General features: G+C 34.4%; 4 protein-coding genes across 4 annotated transcripts; 2 read left to right on the top strand and 2 right to left on the bottom strand.

Moving 5' to 3' along the window:
- Positions 1-4,939, bottom strand: LOC111421502 (cytochrome P450 4d10-like). The gene is made up of 6 exons (XM_071200909.1): positions 4,787-4,939; positions 4,533-4,733; positions 4,299-4,484; positions 3,910-4,235; positions 1,664-1,732; positions 1-1,604 (listed from the first exon to the last, which is right to left on the bottom strand). The coding sequence occupies exons 1-6, from the start codon at positions 4,848-4,850 to the stop codon at positions 1,083-1,085; spliced, it is 1,368 nt and encodes a 455-aa protein (XP_071057010.1). The 5' UTR covers positions 4,851-4,939; the 3' UTR covers positions 1-1,082.
- Positions 4,940-6,675: 1,736 nt separating this feature from the next.
- On the top strand, positions 6,676-7,074 carry LOC139432411 (protein qua-1-like). The gene has a single exon (XM_071200933.1). It carries the CDS (start codon positions 6,676-6,678, stop codon positions 7,072-7,074), a length of 399 nt encoding a protein of 132 aa, XP_071057034.1.
- Positions 7,075-7,426: 352 nt separating this feature from the next.
- On the top strand, positions 7,427-8,098 carry LOC139432410 (uncharacterized). Its single transcript, XM_071200932.1, has one exon. It carries the CDS (start codon positions 7,427-7,429, stop codon positions 8,096-8,098), a length of 672 nt encoding a protein of 223 aa, XP_071057033.1.
- Positions 8,099-11,978: 3,880 nt separating this feature from the next.
- Positions 11,979-19,877, bottom strand: LOC139432431 (probable cytochrome P450 313a4). Its single transcript, XM_071200957.1, has 6 exons — positions 19,636-19,877; positions 19,382-19,582; positions 19,148-19,333; positions 18,759-19,084; positions 12,773-12,841; positions 11,979-12,713 (listed from the first exon to the last, which is right to left on the bottom strand). The coding sequence occupies exons 1-6, from the start codon at positions 19,796-19,798 to the stop codon at positions 12,192-12,194; spliced, it is 1,467 nt and encodes a 488-aa protein (XP_071057058.1). The 5' UTR covers positions 19,799-19,877; the 3' UTR covers positions 11,979-12,191.
- Positions 19,878-20,254: the final 377 nt, after the last annotated feature.

The following is a 20,254-nucleotide window of genomic DNA, read 5'->3' as shown; positions in this document are numbered from 1 at the left end:
ATGTGAGGTTTTGTCGATGTGACGTTAAGTTTTTGACATAATATTAAATGAATTAATTAAACTAAAACTAGAACTAATACTAGACCTAGAACTAGGAATTAATAAACATAAAGAAAGAACTTCGAACTTGTTTCTGAAGAAGGTTGCAACATGGCATCCGAAACGTCAAACATTTTTTCAAAAAGCGCACGGCTTAACCTGAAAGTTTCTAGTTCTAGGTCTAGTGTTAGTTCTAGTGATAGTGCTAGTGTTAGTTTCAGTTTTAGTTTAATTAACACCGGTCTTGAAAGCCTTCGTACTTATATTAAATGAATTAATTTATAAACTTTAGAACACGTCGTTTTCGAAAAAATGTTGTTTGATACGCGACAGCGAGATTCTTTTGCATTCTCGAACGTCAAAAATATTTCTGAAAAAAATTGCAAAGCTTTATAAGAATTTTTTCATTGAAAATTCATTCCAACTTTCGATTAACAACCCTACAGCTTAACAGTTAGTGTTTGCTTAATTAATTTTTTTTAGAAATTATTAAATTTTTCAAGTATATCAGAGAGACAAAAAAGTTATATTTCGTAACTTAGGAGGAAATATTGAAAGTACAAATAAGCTAGAAACGTGCTCTATTATGCGCTAAACTTGTTCCCAATTTTTGAAGGGGCGAAGCTCCCCAAGGGAGTCGAAGTCGCTCATAGTTCATATAAGACAGTACCCTTAAATTTTGCTAAAGAATCACCCCTGAAGTTTGGGAACGTCAGTCATTCAGATAATTTGATCAGAATTATATTTTTATCTATAAATTTTTTTAAAATAACAATTTTAATTTCCCTGTGAACTAGGTATGTTTTATCACTACAAATCTGTTAGTCAATAAATTCAAAATAATTATTTTAATTGACAATTGATCAATTTCCTCGATGTTTTAATACTGTCCTTTTTTATTTCCTTTATAAAATTTTTAATTCGTGTGTGTTGTAGTAATAACGGCTATTATTTACAATGTAGAAATTGTTACTAAGTTTATTACACGTTTTAAAGCGAAACATACCATTAAGAAAGAAAATAAAATTTAAAAATATAATTCATTATTCGTTCTTTTCCACGTAATTCCTTTTACGTATTCCAACTCGAATCCCAGTTTTTGATTGCAAAGTAACCTCCACGGATAAACAAAGTTTATGGTGAACGTCCACAAATTCGTAATTAAGCAACATTTTAGCTAACGCAATTTTCATCGAAACCATTGCGTACAATTTTCCAATACAATTCCGAACACCAAGATTAAAAGGTGCGTAACTATATCTATTTGGGTTCAAATTTTCCGGGAGAAACCGTTCGGGAATAAATTTTTCAGGATCCGGATATAATTCAGGGTCAACATGCATCATAAACGGGATCATAAAAGCCATTAATCCTTTGGGTAACGTGGTTTTTTCGAAAGGTACATCTTCTTCAAGGGTTCGTAAAAATACAGGAGCAGTCGTATTTAATCTCATCGATTCTTTGATAACTAAATCCAAATATTTCATCTGCATTATTTGTTGGTTCGTTATTGTTTGGTGGATGTCTTCGCCCAGGATTGAGTGAACTTCCTCGAATGCTTTTTGCTATAAATTTGATTAAATAGTTTAAAATGATTGATTTAAATTAATAATATTTATTATACTTGTATTTCGGGGAATTTTGCTAAGTGGTAAAGCATAAACGATAATGTTACTGTAGTCGTGTCTACGGCCTAAAATATAAATTAATTATATACAGTGCGTTTCAAAAGTAACGGATAAATTCGATAAAATCATTACGAACAATTTATGAAAAGATCGCTGAAACGGGTCTATAGATTAAAATTTTTTGGTGTATATTTTAAATTTTTTCCGCCATTTTTAAACGAGTTATGACGTCATCGAAATTTTTTTTTAATGGAACACCCCATTTTTTATATCGGAATTTGAAAGAGACTTTTTTTCTGAATTATGTACTATAAATATTAATATCGGTTACATAAGAAAATTTCCGAGAAAAATTAATTTAAAGTTTTATTATTTCTCATTCATTTGATATAGAAAATAGCAGTAGCAGTGCGTAACCATGGCAACCAATTGTTTTGATCCTGTTACAATTATAAATATTGGTGTAATTATTATTTGTTTCCATCATTCGTATCAAAATAAAATAAAGAGTTGCACTTTTTTTTAATGGATAATTGTTACATTTATGTTCTACCGGTTTCGACTCAACATAGAGTCATCTTCAGGAACGCGTCATGATTTGAAAAAAGGCCTGGTATCAATATTAAACATTTGTTCGTGGTTAAAAACTTAAGAAAATTAAAAATAAAAGTGTAATTATGGGCGGATGCGATGAATCGTTTGATAAAATGGTTGTCTGGAACGTGATTGTCAAGGTCAAACTTATATCCTGAAGTTTGCGGTTATCAATAAATTTTCAAATGTCAAAAAGTAATAAATAATATGTAGAAAATACGATTTAAAAAACACAATTCAAAGGAAGGGGGGGGGGGTGGCTATGGTGAAGCTTAAGGGAGAAAAAAAGGGGGATGTTGAGGGATATTTTGGGGAGAAGAAAGGATAGGTAGCCAAAGGAATCCAGTATGTTGCGAGCTCAACTAATGAACAATTATAAATGTTCATTATTATTATCTTAACTACGTTTTGAATTATCTAACGCCCGTTAGCGGCAAGACAATATCTTAATCGGGAAAATGCTTCTTGAACGTTTTGAATCATATCCGGGCCGATTAATTGAATTTCTTCTCTAATTTTTTGCTTCAGATCTTCTGGATTATCAGGCTTATTAAAATAAACTTTAGATTTTAAATAACCCCAAAGAAAATAATCTAAAGGGCCATTCAATATGTCCGCGTCTGCCAATCCACCGATTGGTTGAGGTATTCTCGTACAACTAGAGCATAATGAGGAGGCGCGCCATCTTGCTGTAGCCAAATTCTGGTATGTAGTGAATTTGGATCTTCTGCATTTGCAAAAATTGCAAGTAAACTTTGCCGCCTACTGTTCCGTTAAAGAAATACGGTCCAATAATTCTATTCTCCACTATTCCAGCCCACACATTCACCTCCAATGGGGATTTTCTACTGCCCAATAACGGCAGCTTTGCTTATGGACGGTGCCGTTTAAACAAAATGTTGCTTCATCGGAGAATAGAATGTTTTTAATAAATTCCGGATTTGTTTCGCAGAATTGCACGCGTCGATCAAAATCGTCATCGGAAAGCTCATGCACCAAGTGTACTTTGTAGGGGTGATCTTGATATTGTGCGTGCTTCTAGATGTACTTAAATTTGCAGTCAATAAATAAAAAATAACCAATAATAGATAAACAATAAGATCAAATAATAACAAAAAAGTAACAACGAATGAATAGCAGCGATGAATAGCAACAAATAGCAACAAATAACAACAATTAACACAAGAAACTCCACAATACTATTCAAAATAATCTCATTAACGCACAATACACTGTTTCAAATCGGATTTTGACATTTGGAAATTTTTAATCAAAACATTTGCTTGCCATGGTTACGCACGGCTACTAGTATTTTTTATATCAAATGAATATGGGAAATAATGAAAATTTAAATTAATTTTCTCGAAAATTTTCTTATGTAACCGATATTAATCTTTATTGCACATAATTCAGAAAAAAATTCTCTTTCAAGTTCCGATATAAAAAATGGGGTGTTCCATTTAAAAAAACTTCGATGACGTCATAACTCGTTTAAAAATGTCGGAAAAAAATTAAAATATACACCAAAAAATTTAAATCTTTTCAGCGATATTTTCATAAATTGTTTATAATAATTTTATCGAATTTATCCGTTACTTTTGAAATGCACTGTATAACGAATTTTAAATTTCATAACAAACATTCTTACAACTCCAATCCCAACAGTTACTTGGTCCTCAATAAATTCATCCGTGCAATTAGTACTAAATAAAATATCTATGTATATTGGTCTCCTTTCAATTTTTACACCGCTGTTAAATTCTTTCCGCTTTTTTTCAATTAATTCCTTGACGATTTTGTGAAAAATTTTTAGTGTGTTCCTTTCCAGCCAATAAATTTTCGTGAATATTTGTATTATAGGAAAGTAGCTAAGTGGTGAAACAACTTTTTTCGCACCTATATTCATCAACAACTTAATACATTTTCCCATGACCATCTTATCAAGTTCAAATTCGGTATCGCCAAACAACGTTTCTGTGAAAACACATTTAATTTCATTTGAAACAATAAAAAGTGAAAATAAATAAATAAACGAACCGAAAGACTGTTCAAAAGTAAAATCCTCCAGAATGTGTCCAACCTCAACCGATTCATTGTTTATTTCCACTTTTAACTTGTTAATTAAATTTTCTGAATGCTTATTAAAAATTTTGTTATTGTCCATTACATTTTTATAGTCAAGAGATGGATTTAAAAGTTTTCTTTGGCGTCGCCATTCGTCCCCTGGAATTGAAAAATTAATTTGCGAAGCTTTAAAATGATGTTTGGTACCGTTTACTATAGCGAGTGAATTTGGTGCCATCTTGCTGAATGCTGCACTGAACACGAAGGGTTTATTTATGTGTTTTGAGGATCCTAATACGACTGAAAATATTTTAGGATCGGATGTAAGGAGAGTTGGGAATGGTCCCATCATAGCAAAGATATTTCTCCCCATTTCTTTAATATATGATTGTAGAGCGTTATAAATACCTTAAAAATTAATAATTAAAAAAACGATTATTTTTCTTCTTTTCGATACTTACCAACAGTATTTCGCATCTTGTAGGTGATCCCTAAAAGGGGCAATTGGGTCGGGGTAGGAAACATTTTCAAGTACTTTTTGTATTTATAAAATGTAAAATACCACCATAACGTTAGCGAAAAAATCGCAACAATTATCACAGCTACAAACTCCACAAAAAGCATTGCAAATCTGAATGTGGTTATCAGGCGTAATTTTGGTATAGATACTTATATAGGTTCGGACAGGTGTGAACTTTAATACAAAAAATTACAATTGACCATAATTAAGTGCAATTTAAAAATAATCTCGTTGAGACAAAAATTTTTATAATCATAGTTAATTGAGCACCGTACTATTCACAGGGAAATAACATTTTTGTTATTACAAAAAAATTTATTAATCAAAATTATTTGTAAAACAATTATAATCAAATATTGTATAATGCTAAATTTGATTGCATCGATGATTATTAAAATAACCTCAAAAATGTTGATTTATACAGGGTGGTTCAATTTTTAATCAGAAAACTTTACTAAGATGGAGAAAAGGGGGACGGAAAGAGAAAGGCGAGGGAGGAGAACACTGTGGAGGATGGGAGATGGCGAGGGAGGAGAGGAGGAGGCTGGAGAAGACCTTGATGGAGGGGTTGACGGACAACCAGAAAGGAGTTATACAAGAGGTATTAGGGGCATTCGCGAGAATGGAGGACTTGGTTTTGAATTTGGAAATTAAGAACAGAGAGCTGGAGGAGAGAGAGAGGGACAGGATGGGAGAGGGGGAGAGAATGAGAGAAATGTGGGGGCGGTTGGAGACGGAAATGGGGAAAAGGATGGAGGAGATGAAAAACTTGATTACCGGGAAGGAAAGATATGAGGAAGGGGGGTTGTTGGGCAGAAACTACGCGGGGGTTGTAGGGAAAGATAGAAGACGTGCTAAAGGAAGGGTGATAGTTATTGAAGATCAGAGAGGGGAAGGGAAGGAAGACGGTGAGGGAAGGGATTTGAAGGCGGAGGTGATGGAAGGATTAAAGGGAAAAGAGGGGGATCTAAGGGTAAATGCGGTGTGGGGAACGAAGGGAAATAGGGTGTTGGTAGAGGGGGAGTCCAAGAGGGACGTAGACCTGATAAAGGAGGAGATGGGGAAGAGGGCAGGGTGGTCTATAAGGGAGACGAGGAAGCTAGACCCGAAGATTGTGGTATTTGGTGTGCCAAGGGAAATGGAGGAGAAAAAGATAATGAGGCAGATGTGGGAGAAGAACTTTGAAGGGGAAAGCTTGGGGATGGGGTATGAGGAGTTTTTGAAAGGGGCGAAGATTAAGTTCAAAACGGGGCGAAAGGGGGAGGGATCTGGTAAATTATGTGATGGAAGTGACGGCGAGGCTGAGGGTTGGGCTGTTGAGGAGAGGGAGGGTGTATCTGGGGCTGAGATCATGCGGAGTAGAGGATTACAGGGGGCTGACTAGGTGTTATAGATGCCAAAGATATGGGCATGTGCAAGGTAGATGCAAGAATGGAAAGAGGTGCGGACATTGTGCGACTGAGGGACATGAATATAGAGAGTGCAAACAGAAGGGACAGGACCCGGCATGTGCAAACTGCAGGGAGGTAGGGATGAAGGGGGATCATGAAGCTGGGAGCAAGGAGTGTCCACAGAGGGTGAGGGAGTTGGAGAGAAGGGACAGGATGACTGATTATGAAGGAGAGGGTGTGGTAATGGAAAAGGTCCGGGGGAATTTACCAAAAAACTAGGTGAAGGGGGGGAAAGAGGAATGGCAAAGGATACGAGCGAGTTGGTGGGAGACAGGGGCCGGACGAAAGTGGTGTTTTGGAATGTGGCAGGTGTAACGAATAAAGGAACGCAGTTCTGGGAATATTTGAAGGGCTTTGACGTGATCTGTTTGGCGGAGACATGGGTAGACGAAGCGGGGTGGGAGAGGATAAAGGGGAAAATGCCAGGGGGGTGCAGATGGGACTGCTTCCATGCAGAAAGGAGGAGCAAGAAGGGGAGGGCGAGTGGTGGAATTATAACTGGAATCACCAGGGGGAGGGTGGAAGAAAGCGAGATGGAGGCGGAGTGGAGAAAAAAAGGGATGGTGAAGAGGGAGATCAGGCTGGGAAGGGAAAAGGTGCAAATAGTCACGGTGTACAGCAGATTTATGAAGGAGACAAAGAATCAATGGGAAGGGATGGTGGGAGAAGGGAAGGAGGGGTATATAATAATGGGAGGAGACTTCAACGCGAGAGTGGGGGAAGGGGGAGGAAGGCTGGGGACATGGGGAGAGGAGAGGGGGCGAGGGTCGAAGGATAAGGTGCAGAATGGGGAAGGAAGAGAATTGTTGCAGTGGGTGGAGAAGAACGGATGGGAGATACTGAACGGCAATAAGGAGGAGGGAGAAGAAGGGGAGTACACATATACAGGGGCAAGGGGGGCGTCGGTAATTGATTACGTGGTGGTGGACCAAGAGATGTAGGATAGGGTGGAAAGCTTCAGGGTGGGAGAATCAGTAGAATCGAATCACCAACCGCTGGAATTGGTACTAAGGGGCGCGTGGGGGAGAGAGAGTTTGAATCGGGAAAGAAAAAGTATAAGGGCTGACTGGTCGGAAAGAGGGATAGAACACTTTAGGGAAAAGTTGGAAGGGTGGCGACGGAGAGTGGAGATGTCTAGGGGGCTGGACGAGCTGGCGCGGGTGGTGGGGGAAGCGATATCGAAGAAAGAGTACGTACGAGGGGGCAGTGCAAAGCTAGGCAGGAACGAATGGTGGGATGGTGAGTGCATGGGGGCGAAGAGAGAGGCGAGAAGGAAGTTGAGACAGTGGCGGAGAGGGTTGGCGGGGGTGGAAGAATATAGGGAAGCATTGAGGGGATATAAAGAGATATGCAAAAGAAAAAAGAATGAATTGAGGGAGAGGGAGGCGGAAGAGATTAGAAGGGTGAGACAAGAGGGTGAAGTTTGGAAATATATAAACAAAATAAGGAAGGTACGACAGGAAATTACCAGTGAAATACAAATGACGGAGTGGAGAGATTACTTCAAGGGTCTGCTGGAGGGGGAAGAGGAGAGGCGGGTAGAGGAGGTAGATACAGGGGGACGGAGAGGAGAGGAGATGGCCGGGGAACAAATGGAGGCGGCGTTGGGGGGACTAAAGAGGGGGAAGGCTCCAGGGGAGGACGGTGTCGAGAATGAGGCATGGCTGGAGGCAACGGGAGAAGTGAGGGGAAAGTTGTTGGAAGCGCTGAACAAAGTTTGGGAAGGGGAAGGGTTTCCGATTGGATGGAGGACGGCGATAATAAGCCCAAGAACAAGGGCTGTTGGAAGGCGTACAGGATAGGTATTGGAGATGGGTTTTGGGGTTGGCAAAAGAGACGCCGGAGTACATAGTCAGAGAAGAGGTGAAGGTTGATAAGTTAAGAGTGGAGGCGGGTAAAAGGGCGGTACGTTTTGAGGAGAGGGTTGAAGGGAGGTCTCAATGTAAAATTTTGGGGGAGTGCTGGAAAGAGATTAAGGCAGGGAAAGGGGGTTACGGGCAACGAGGGAGGGAGGAATATTTCAGAAGGGTGGGGTACTCAGTGAAAGCGGTAGATGATAGAAGGAGGGAAGGGATTGAGATGTGGAAAGAGCTGGAGAGCAGGGATAGAGATGTACAGAAGCAAGAAAGAAGGGGGCAGATAAGGGAGAGCAGGTACAACCCTAAGTACGAGGAAATAATAACGGAGGGATTGCCGAAGTACCTGTCGGTGGAGGGGGATGAGGAGGGGAAGAGGATGGTGGCAAGATTCAGATGCGGCAATGAGGAGAGAGCGAATAGGTATTGGATGAGAGATGATGAGAGGGGTTGTAGGGTATGTGGGGGGGAGTGGGAGTCGTTGGAGCACCTACTGAGGGAGTGTGACGAGCTAAGAGAGGAGGTGATCGGCTGGAAGCAGGTGCTGGGGGAGAGGGCAGAGGGAAGAGAATGGATGAGGGAGGTGGTGGCGACAAGGCAGCGTAGGGAGATGCGGGGAGGAGATGGGGAAGGGTGGGATAGGAAATAAAATGTATTGTATTGTAATGTGATATATGTAATTGTAGTATTGTTAAAATTTAATTGTTTGTGGAATGTAATGCTGAGTTTGTAGCAATAAACTTAATTATTACTAAGATGTAGTACCAGCCAAATAACACAAGTTTTTTATATAAACATAGGGTCGCAACTCTTTTGTTTTAAACAATACTACTATTACATAATAATAACTTAATTGTTCTATTTTATGGCGTTTCTTTTGCGTATTCTAGCTCGAACCCCACTTTTCGATTGCAAAGTAACCTCCACGGATAAACAAAGTTTATGGTGGACGTCCACAAATTCATAATTAAGAAACAACTTTGCCAGAGCTGAATTGTATTTTCCAATACAATTCCGAACACCATGATTAAAAGGTGCGTAACTATATCTATTTGGGTTCAAATTTTCTGGGAAAAACCTTTCGTGAATGAATTTTTCGGGATCCGGATATAATTCAGAGTCAATATGCATTATAAACGGGATTATAACAACCATTATATTTTAAATAAAAACCATACATTAACTTCTAACTTGCATTTATTTAGATATAGTCGTACTAGTTTCGGGTTACCCAATCAAATATCAATTAGATTAAATTTTTGTAATAGATTTATTTAAATTTAGAGGCAGAAAACAATTAAATTGAATAACGTTTCTTTCTGTACGTAAAAGAAAACTAACCACGAGGAAAAATGAAAAGTGAGACAAATTTTCAAAAAATACTTACAGTCAATGAAGCTATAAAGGATGTAGACTGGAAATTATGTAAAGGTAAAGCATTTTGCTATCTGATGGATGAACAATATGAGGATGAAAAATAAATCACGAATGGCATCGTTAAAAAGTGTGGAATCTGAAGAAAAATAATAAAAGTTAAGTAATAAGCGAAAAACCCCTTTAACAAAGGGAGTATTAGGAAATAATTAAAGAAATTAAAGAAAAATAAATGAGAAAAGTAACGTTAAAAAATTTTTTTAGCAGACTATACAGGATGATTCAAAAAACCGCTGACAGATTTCTAGGGCAGGTAATACATATTATACATTATACATGCGGAAGACACGGAACACCCTCCTGTATAGTCTGCTAAAAAGTCAGCAACTGTTTTGTGCTCATTGTATTTCAAGTTTTTTTTTCTGCAGTTATTTCATTGCCGTTATTTTTTTTTATTCTCAAAAGATCAAATCAGCCGTATTTTTAAGAATTATAATAATATATAATACGTACGTTAAATTGAAGCTTAGAGATTCTAGATTATGAAGTGATATAAAAACTATTTGATAATATTATTGAAATTTCCAAGAAAAAACTATTAGAGAAGAAATTGTTAAACTATAAATCAAAAATAACACCAAGTTTCAAAAAATCATATTGGCCGTGTTTTTAATGATAATGATATGATATGTATGTTAAAGTGAACCTTAAGGATTCTAGATTATGATGTGATATAAAAAATATTAGATAATATTATGGAAATTTCGAGGAAAAAATTATTAAAGAAGAAATTGTTAAACTATAAATCAAAGATAACACATAATTTTCAAAAAATCATATCGACTGTGTTTTTAATCATAATGATATGATATGTAAATGATATTTTAAAGAACAGGTTGCACCACTTAAAAGAGCATGCCTCTCTTTATAAATCAATAAACTTTGAGAACAAATTCGTAAGAATTCAATTTTTCAGGGATTTTGAAATTTATCCAAAATAACGTAAAAGTTACGAACGTTTTTCATCATGTTTAAGAATTAATATCTTTAAAATTAAATGATATTTTCAAAAGCGGGTTGCACCACTTGAAGGAGCATGCTTTTTTTTATAAAACAACAAATTTTGAGAAAAATTCTTAAGAATTCGATTTTTCAGAGATTTTTAAAGTTATCCAAAATAACGTAAAAGTTACTAACATTTTTCATTATGTTTAAGAATTAATATCTTCAAAACTAAAAGATATTTTGAAAAACGGGTTGCACCACTTGAAAGAGCATGCTTTTCTTTATAAATTAATAAATGAGAATAAGTTCTTAAGAATTTCATTTTTAAAAATCATTTAAATTATCCAAAATAACCTAAAAGTTATTACCATTTTTCATCATGTTTAAGAATTAATATCTTCAAAACTAAATGATATCTTCAAAAACAGGTTTTATCAGTTAAAAGAGCATGCTTTTCTTTATAAATCAACAAGCTTTGAGAACAAATTTTTTAAGAATCTGATTTTTTAGAGATTTTTAAATTTATCCAAAATAACATAAAAGTTACTAACATTTTTCATCATGTTTAAGAATTAATATCTTCAAAACTAAATGATATTTTCAAAAACAGGTTTCACTAGTTAAAAGAGCATACTTTTCTTTATAAATCAACAAACTTTGAGAACAAATTCTTCAGAATCTGATTTTACAGAGATTTTTAAAGTTATCCAAAATAATGTAAAAGGTACTAACATTTTTCACCATATTTAAGAATTAATATCTTCAAAACTAAATGATATTTTCAAAAACGGGTTGAACCACTTGAAAGAGCATGCTTTTCTTTATAAATCAACAAACTTTGAGAACAAACGATTAAGAATTCGATTTTTCAGAGATTTTTAAAGTTATCTAAAATAACGCAAAAGTTACTAACATTTTTCATTATGTTTAAGAATTAATATCTTCAAAACTAAATGATATTGTCAAAAACGGGTTACACCAATTAAAAGAACATTCTTTTCTTTATAAAGCAATGAACTTTTTATTATTTCATTAAATTTATAATGGTACATTTGTTCTATATGTGAGGTTAAGTCGATGTAACGTTAAGTTTTTGACATAACATTAAATGAATATGAAATATTCATTTCAACTTTCGATTAACAACTCTAAAGCTTAACAGTTTAGCAATTTTTTTTTAGAAATCATTAAATTTTCCAAGAATATCAGAGAGACAAAAAAGTTTTAGAATATTTTCATCCATCTAAATCTAAACCTTCATAAAAAATCTAAAATTTTTACTAAAGAATAACCCCTGAAATTTGGGAACGTCAATCAGATACACCCTGTATACAATTTGATCAAAATTATATTTTAAGCAATTTTTGTCTATAAATTTTTTTAAAATAACATAATTTTAATTCCTGTGAACTAGGTATGTTTTATCACTACAAATCTTTTAGTCAATAAATTAAAAATAATTATTTTAATTGACAATTGATCAATTTCCTCGATGTTTTAATACTGTCCTTTTTTATTTCCTTTATAAAATTTTTAATTCGTGTGTGTTGTAGTAATAACGGCTATTATTTACAATGTAGAAATTGTTACTAAGTTTATTACAAGTTTTAAAGCGAAACATACCATTAAGAAAGAAAATAAAATTTAAAAATATAATTCATTATTCGTTCTTTTCCACTTTATTCCTTTTACGTATTCCAACTCGAATCCCAGTTTTTGATTGCAAAGTAACCTCCACGGATAAACAAAGTTTATGGTGAACGTCCACAAATTCGTAATTAAGCAACATTTTAGCTAACGCAATTTTCATCGAAACCATTGCGTACAATTTTCCAATACAATTCCGAACACCAAGATTAAAAGGTGCGTAACTATATCTATTTGGGTTCAAATTTTCCGGGAGAAACCGTTCGGGAATAAATTTTTCAGGATTCGGATATAATTCAGGGTCAACATGCATCATAAACGGGATCATAAAAACCATTAATCCTTTGGGTAACGTGTTTTTTTCGAAAGATACATCTTCTTCAAGTGTTCGTAAAAATACAGGAGCAGTCGTATTTAATCTCATCGATTCTTTGATAACTAAATCCAAGTATTTCATCTGCATTACTTGTTGGTTCGTTATTTTTTGGTGGATGTCTTCGCCCAGGATTGAGCGAACTTCCTCGAATGCTTTTTGCTATAAATTTGATTAAATAGTTTAAAATGCTTGATTTAAATTAATAATATTTATTATACTTGTATTTCGGGGAATTTTGCTAAGTGGTAAAGCATAAACGATAATGTTACTGCAGTCGTGTCTACGGCCTAAAATATAAATTAATTATATACAGTGCGTTTCAAAAGTAACGGATAAATTCGATAAAATCATTACGAACAATTTATGAAAAGATCGCTGAAACGGGTCTAAAGATTTAAATTTTTTGGTGTATATTTTAAATATTTTCCGCCATTTTTAAACGAGTTATGACGTCACCGAAGTTTTTTTTAAATGGAACACCCCATTTTTTATATCGGAATTTGAAAGAGAACTTTTTTCTGAATTATGTGCAATAAATATTAATATCGGTTACATAAGAAAATTTTCGAGAAAAATTAATTTAAAGTTTTATTATTTCTCATTCATTTGAAATATAGAAAATAGCAGTAGCAGTGCGTAACCATGGCAACCAATTGTTTTGATTTAACATTTTCAAGTGTCAAAATTCAATTTGAATTGAATTATTTATTTAAATTAATTATTATTACTATTATACTTGAGATACAAAAGTAGCAATAGCTTAAAAAAAACGCAAACAGAAAATAAGATATCAAAAATTAAACAATTTTTTTAAATTGTTGTTTTGTCTTCTTAACATCGTATGATAATGTTATTTATTTTTGTTTTTTCTACATTTTTCGAGGAATCTGAGCCCTCATCATCAGGAAGAAATCCTGTTACAATTATAAATGTTCATTATTATTATCTTAACTACGTTTTAAATTATCTAAGGTTATGTACTTTCCTTGGTTCTCTCAAGTAGCACATTGGCCCTGCAACATCATCTTCCCTTAAGCTACACTCCCATCCTAACTTTTTATTGACATTTATCGCGGGTGATATAAATTTCTTTTTGTTATCATTGCGTTTTCCTGAGCGGCGATTAAATTTTCGACCCGGTGACCTTGACCGGACTAGTTGTGATCTAAATAAATAAGATAAAATAAAATCATGGCCGATAAATGGTAATGTGAGACGAAGTTAAATGCAGCTTTAAAAGGAAAAGCTGGCGACACTCCGTTTATTACCCTGGAACACCTGGTTAAGGAATATTATGAATTTAAAGACCATATTATTGGGTGTTTGAATGATATTAAATCTCTAATTGATGGATTGGAAGTACGCGTGGATGACTTGGAAACGTATTCTCGCCGAAATTGCTTACTTATACATGGCAACATTACAGTGGCGAATTTCTTTGAGCAATATCTTAAGGTACCCGGTTTCACTTTCGATTTAAATCTCCTGGATAGATCACATAGAATTGGTCCAAAGAAGAAAAAAATTGGATCCTCTGCAACACCTAGACCCATCATAATCAAACTGATTTCTTATATGGATCGCAAAATTATATGGTCTAATAAGAAACTGTTGAAAGGTACGAAGTTTTTAATAACTGAGTCACTGACCAAGAGAAGAATGAAGTTGTACGCTGCCGCGAGAAATACTGTGGGTCCAAGGAATGCTTGGACTGCTGATGGGCGTATATTTGTGAGATCTCCAAATGATGTTCGATGAAAATGTTCGATGGATCTGGTTCGAGGGGGATTCAAATTTCAAATTATAAAAAGAAGTTGAACGTAGTTCTTTTGAACGTTAGATCATTGGTTCCCAAGTATAATCCTTATAACAATATTGATATTTTTGCGATGACGGAAACCTGGTTAACTCTTAATATATCCAACTCTTTAGTTAATATTCTTGGCTACAATCTGGTTCGTAGGGATCGTGGGGGGCGCGGTGGAGGTGTTGCTGTACGAGAAGCTCAATACGATTTCAGCTTCTAAACAGTTCCTGCTCTATTGAGCAACTATTTTTTACCGTTGATGCAGGAAAAAAACTCTGTATTACTTTTGGAGTGGTTTATAGGCCCCCTAATTTTAATCTTCCTCTTTTTATCGAAACACTGGAGAGTACCCTTTGTGAGAGTATTGTTACATCTCACTCGACAATTATCGTGGGCGATATTAATGTTGATCTTCTTAAGCTTGATTCTCCCTCAACAACACTTCTTCACTCATTTGCGACTTCTATTGGCTTACATCAGTTAGTCACCGAACCCAGAAGAATTACACAAAATTCGCAAACTTTACTCGATCCAGTTTTTACAACAAATGATCAGCTGTTTACTAGTATTGATGTTGTAAATGTACCTAATATATCTGATCATGAACTAGTAAAATGTAAGCTGGCATTTGATATCGGTAGGCCTGCTGCAATTTATCAAAATAATGTAAACCCTAGAGTGCAGATAATGCAAGCTTTTATGCCTGTTGATGAACATGAAGTATCTATAATAATTAATAACATTAAAACTGCAGCAGTTTTCTCATTCCTTATATTACTCACGTAATAAACGCTGCTATTCATCAATCAGTTTCTCCGGATGCCTGGAAGATGGCTGAAGAAGTAATTGCATTGCCTAAAGTATCTTCCCCTTCTGCCCTAAGAGATTTTAGACCGATCAGTATCCTCCCAATAATGTCAAAAATTTTAGAGAGAGTCTTGGAAAAGCACACTGCGAAAGGTATAGTATACTGCCAGATCAACAATCTGGGTTTCGTTCGGGTTTCAGCTGCGCAACAGCTTTATTGAACCTTACTGATGATGTATTTGCTTCTAGAGAGGCCGGGCAAGCCGCACTTTTGTTATCGTTGGACTTCACCAAAGCATTTGATACAATAAATCATAATATACTTGCATCTAAACTTAATTATTTTGGTCTTAGAAATCAAGCTGCAATTTTGATAAAGTCTTTTTTGTCGGACAGGTCTCAGGTTGTGAAGATTAATAATCAAGTGTCGAGTTACTCGTGGAGTCCCTCAGGGGTCCATTTTGGGGCCACTATTGTTCTCTATTTATACATCTGATTTTGACCAGGTTCTTGGTTGTATGCAGACGATACACAGCTTCTGCTGAATTTTAATCCAAATAATTGGTTAGATGCCTGCATAAAATTTAACTCAGATATAGCATTATTTTCTGATGTTGCGAAACGCCATGAACTTGTGCTAAATCCATTTAAGTCTTCTGTTCTTCTGTTTTGCGGTAGTGTCACAAGGAGAGCGATTAAGTCTTTGATATCCGGTCAATTGGTGGTGGATGGCGAACCTCTTACTGTTTCTGATGATATAAAAATTTTAGGAGTCACATTGGATCATCAGTTGAGGTTTGAGGAGCATGTGGCCAGGTGCTTGAGGGGTGGGTATGGCGCCCAGCGTCTCTTGTATGCCCATAGGGATGTCTTAAGTAAAAAATTAAAAATTATGCTGTGGTTCTAAGCAAATTAAATCACTGCGACGTTGTTTATAGTCCAAATTTAACGGAGGCGAGTGAGCGTCGTATCCAGAACCTCCAGAACGGTTGTCTAAGGTTTATTTACGGAATTCGTAAATATGACAATATTAGTCATAAGTTGGCAGAGACTGGGTGGTTGAACATGAAGAACAGACGTAAACTGCATGCAATATCTATATCGTATCTGCTTTTCCTACCAGATAGCTAAAACGTACAATAACAATAAAACGAACAAGAACTGTATTTCGTTCAAGAGTAAGTAAGTTTTTTTTATTATTATATTCGAGTTACTAATGTATAGCTTTATACTGGCATATCGTCGTATTTTGTTATTTTGTTTTTTTTCATTTTGTTATTAATATTGTTAAAAACATTCTCATTTTTGCTTTATATATACAGGGTGCCCGGAAATTGCGTTCATATATTTGAAGGGGTAATTCTTCATAAAAAATCATGAAGAAAAGTTCATATAAAGGTGTGTCCTAAAATGCTTCCTAAGGGAGGTAGAGCGCTTTGAAGAAGACGTTCAATATGGGGTTGTTTCTCATTATTTCAAAAACTACTAGGGTTAGAAACACGAAATTTTGCATATTTCCCTTATATTTATTAAGATTTTTAGTGATAGTTTAATACACATGTTTGTGTGCAGTATTTTACTTAGTATTATTTATCTTGAAAACGAAAGGTCGTAGACCATTTTATAAGCAGAACAGTTTTTATGTATTTTTTTCCGTAGATTCTAATTTTGAGGTTAAAATAGTGAAAAGATCAAGGCAAAAAAAAATATTAGAAATAAATTGCGCACCCTATCCCTCATTTCCGCAATTGCACATTCCTTCTAATTTTTCATTCGATTATGGTATTCGCCCCGTAAAAATAGCTAAATATGCAAAATTTCGTGTTTCTAACCCTAGTAGTTTTTGAAATAATGAGAAATAACCACATATTGAACGTCTTCTTCAAAGTGCTCTACCTCCCTTAGGAAGCATTTTAGGACACACCTTTATATCAACTTTTCTTCATGATTTTTTATGTAGAATTACCCCTTCAAATATATGAACGCAATTTCCGGGCACCTGTATATTTTCTATACAGGGTGGTTCAGTTTTTAATCGGGAAACTTTACTAGGATGTAGTACTTGCCAAAATAACACAAATTTTTTATATAAACATAGGGTCGCAATTCTTTTGTTTTCGAGCTATGAGCGATCAAAGTTGAGAAAAAAATTTACATTTTGTTTTGTATTTCGGCTGCAAGTAAACCGTAGAATTTGAAACTTTGTACGTATGTACTACTGGTTAAGAACTTATTTTCAACCATACCTTAAACTTCCCCAGCGCCCTCTTAGGGGATGAAATTCACTACCCCCTTGTTTTTTTTATAACAACTTTTTAACGCTATGGAATATGAACATAAAAAAATATGGGTTGTAAAGCTCACTCTTTAGTGGTACTTTTTTGTCTCTTTAGTATTTTCCTTAAAGTTAATAGTTTCCGTGTAAAAAAATAAAATATCGTGCCATGCACTGCTATGTGCCGCCATGTTTAGCCAAAATTATTCTAAAAGTTTGCTCTGAGAACTTGTAAGTTTCATTTACAGTGAATCCTCATAATTATTGCTGGTTATTAATAATTTTTGACGGTTATTAAGCCAGAGTATCAATTTTTTAATATTGTTTAAAACAACGTAATTTGTTCAGACAGGCATTAATCTTATTTATGGTTTTTCTTATGAAAATCACAATTAATTGGTGTTATTTAGTTAGTACTAGATCCTAGTAAGTGCACAACTTCCATAGCCACCTATAAAGAAAAATTTTTTTTAATAATAGCAGCGCTTTACAGTACAATGTAGCATATTTTATTTTTTTACGTTAAAACTATTATTTTTAAGGAAAAACCTAAAGAGAGAAAAAAGTACTAGTAATGAATAAGCTTTACAACCCATATTTTTCTTTGTTAATATTCCATGGCGTTAAGAAGTTGTTATAAAAAAATCAAAGGGGCTGTGAATTTCATCTCCTTAGAGGGCGCTAGGGAAGTTTAAGGTATGGTTGAAAATAAGATATCAACCAGAAGTACATACATACCAAATTTCAAATTCTATGGTTTACTCATACCCGAAATAAAAGATAAAATGTAAATTTTTGGCTCAACTTTGACAGCTCATAGCTCGAAAACAGAAGAGTTGCGACCCTATGTTTATATAAAAAACTTGTTTATTTTGGCAAGTACTACGTCCTAGTAAAGTTTCCCGATTAAAAACTGAACCACCCTGTATATTCTGGATTAAGTGGAAGAGCAGTTGGTTAATAACCAAACTGAACTTCGTCCAGAAAATAAGTCTATTTTCTAAGAGTATATTATTATTTTCTTTCCTTTTTTTTGCGACTTATTAATAAAGGCATTATTATTATTATTATTATTATAAACTCCACAATACTACTCAAAATAATCTCATTAACGCACAATACATTGTTTCAAATCCAATTTTGACACTTGGAAATTTTAAATCAAAACATTTGGTTGCCATGGTATAAAAAATGGGGTGTTCCATTTAAAGAAAACTTCGATGACGTCATAACTCGTTTAAAAATGTCGGAAAAAATTTAAAATATACACCAAAAAATTTAAATCTTTTATAAATTTCATAACAAACATTCTTACAACTCCAATCCCTACAGTTACTTGGTCCTCAATAAATTCATCCGTGCAATTAGTACTAAATAAAATATCTATGTATATTGGTCTCCTTTCTATTTTTACACCGCTGTTAAATTCTTTCCGCTTTTTTTCAATTAATTCCTTGACGATTTTGTGAAAAATTTTTAGTGTGTTTCTTTCCTGCCAATAAATTTTCGTGAATAGTTGTGTTATAGAAAAGTAGCTAAGTGGCGAAACAACTTTTTTCGCACCTATATTCATCAATAACTTAATACATTTTCCCATGACCTTCTTATCAAATTCAAATTCGGTATCGCCAAACAACGTTTCTGTGAAAACACATTTAATTTTATTTGAAACAATAAAAAGTGAAAATAAATAAATAAACGAACCGAGAGATTGTTCAAAAGTAAAATCTTCCAGAATGTGTCCAACCTCAACCGATTCATTGTTTATTTCCTCTTTTAACTTGTTAATTAAATTTTCTGAATGCTTATTAAAAATTTTGTTGTTGTCCATTACATTTTTATAGTCAAGAGATGGATTTAAAAGTTTTCTTTGGCGTCGCCATTCGTCCCCTGGAATTGAAAAATTAATTTGCGAAGCATTAAAATGATGTTTGGTACCGTTTACTATAGCGAGTGAATTTGGTGCCATCTTGCTGAATGCTGCACTGAACACGAAGGGTTTGTTTATGTGTTTTGAGGATCCTAATACGACTGAAAATATTTTAGGATCGGATGTAAGGAGAGTTGGGAATGGTCCCATCATAGCAAAAATATTTCTCCCCATTTCTTTAATATATGATTGTAGAGCGTTATAAATACCTTAAAAATTAATAATTAAAAAAACGATTATTTTTCTTCTTTTTGATACTTACCAACAGTATTTCGCATCTTGTAGGTGATCCCTAAAAGGGGCAACTGGGTCGGGGTAGGAAACATTTTCAAGTACTTTTTGTATTTATAAAATGTAAAATACCACCATAACGTTAGCGAAAAAATCGCAATAATTATCGCAGCTACAAACTCCACAAAAGGCATTGTCAATCTGAATGTTGTTATCAGGAGTAATTTTGGTATAGATACTTATATAGCAATTGGATATCCAATTATTACTACGATTATTCCAAACATATCGTTGTTAGCTATTTATTCGAATATTACAATTCAGCAGAATTAAGTGCAATTTAAAAATAATCTCGTTGAGACGTAATTTTGGTGCGAACTTTGCTACGAAAAAATTAAGTGCCCAATTATTAATACGATTATTCCAAATATATCGACGTACGATTTGCGATATTGGTTGCATACTTGCAAAGATGAAGTTGGGTACGATAATTAATTAACACTTTTCCACAAACTTTTCTATATACAATATTTGATTAGAATGGTGTTATAAAGAATCTTTTTAAAATAAGAAAATTTTCATTCCTTGTGAACAGTACGGTGCTCAATTGAATTCAGTACGATGTGATTAACAAAATTTCTCTCTTAACG

This window comes from Onthophagus taurus, unplaced genomic scaffold, assembly GCF_036711975.1.
Source record: "Onthophagus taurus isolate NC unplaced genomic scaffold, IU_Otau_3.0 ScKx7SY_15, whole genome shotgun sequence".
In the NCBI taxonomy this organism is placed as follows: Eukaryota; Metazoa; Arthropoda; class Insecta; order Coleoptera; family Scarabaeidae; genus Onthophagus; species Onthophagus taurus.
Note: the sequence above shows the minus strand (reverse complement) of the source record. Positions and strands in the feature narration are given on the sequence as shown.

Bases quoted from the DNA above. Each gene is read 5' to 3' on its own strand.
- LOC139432411 (XM_071200933.1), top strand. From the start codon at position 6,676: ATGGGTAGACGAAGCGGGGTGGGAGAGGATAAAGGGGAAAATGCCAGG.
- LOC139432431 (XM_071200957.1), bottom strand. From the start codon at position 19,798: ATGCCTTTTGTGGAGTTTGTAGCTGCGATAATTATTGCGATTTTTTCG. The intron at 12,842-18,758 runs GTAAGAATGTTT...TTTATATTTTAG, and splicing joins TAACTGTAGGGATTGGAGTT to GCCGTAGACACGACTGCAGT. The intron at 12,714-12,772 runs GTATAATAAATA...TCAAATTTATAG, and splicing joins CAAAATTCCCCGAAATACAA to CAAAAAGCATTCGAGGAAGT.
- LOC111421502 (XM_071200909.1), bottom strand. From the start codon at position 4,850: ATGTTTCCTACCCCGACCCAATTGCCCCTTTTAGGGATCACCTACAAG. The intron at 4,734-4,786 runs GTAAGTATCGAA...TTAATTTTTAAG, and splicing joins CAAGATGCGAAATACTGTTG to GTATTTATAACGCTCTACAA. The intron at 4,236-4,298 runs GTTCGTTTATTT...GTGTTTTCACAG, and splicing joins TACTTTTGAACAGTCTTTCG to AAACGTTGTTTGGCGATACC.
- LOC139432410 (XM_071200932.1), top strand. From the start codon at position 7,427: ATGTCTAGGGGGCTGGACGAGCTGGCGCGGGTGGTGGGGGAAGCGATA.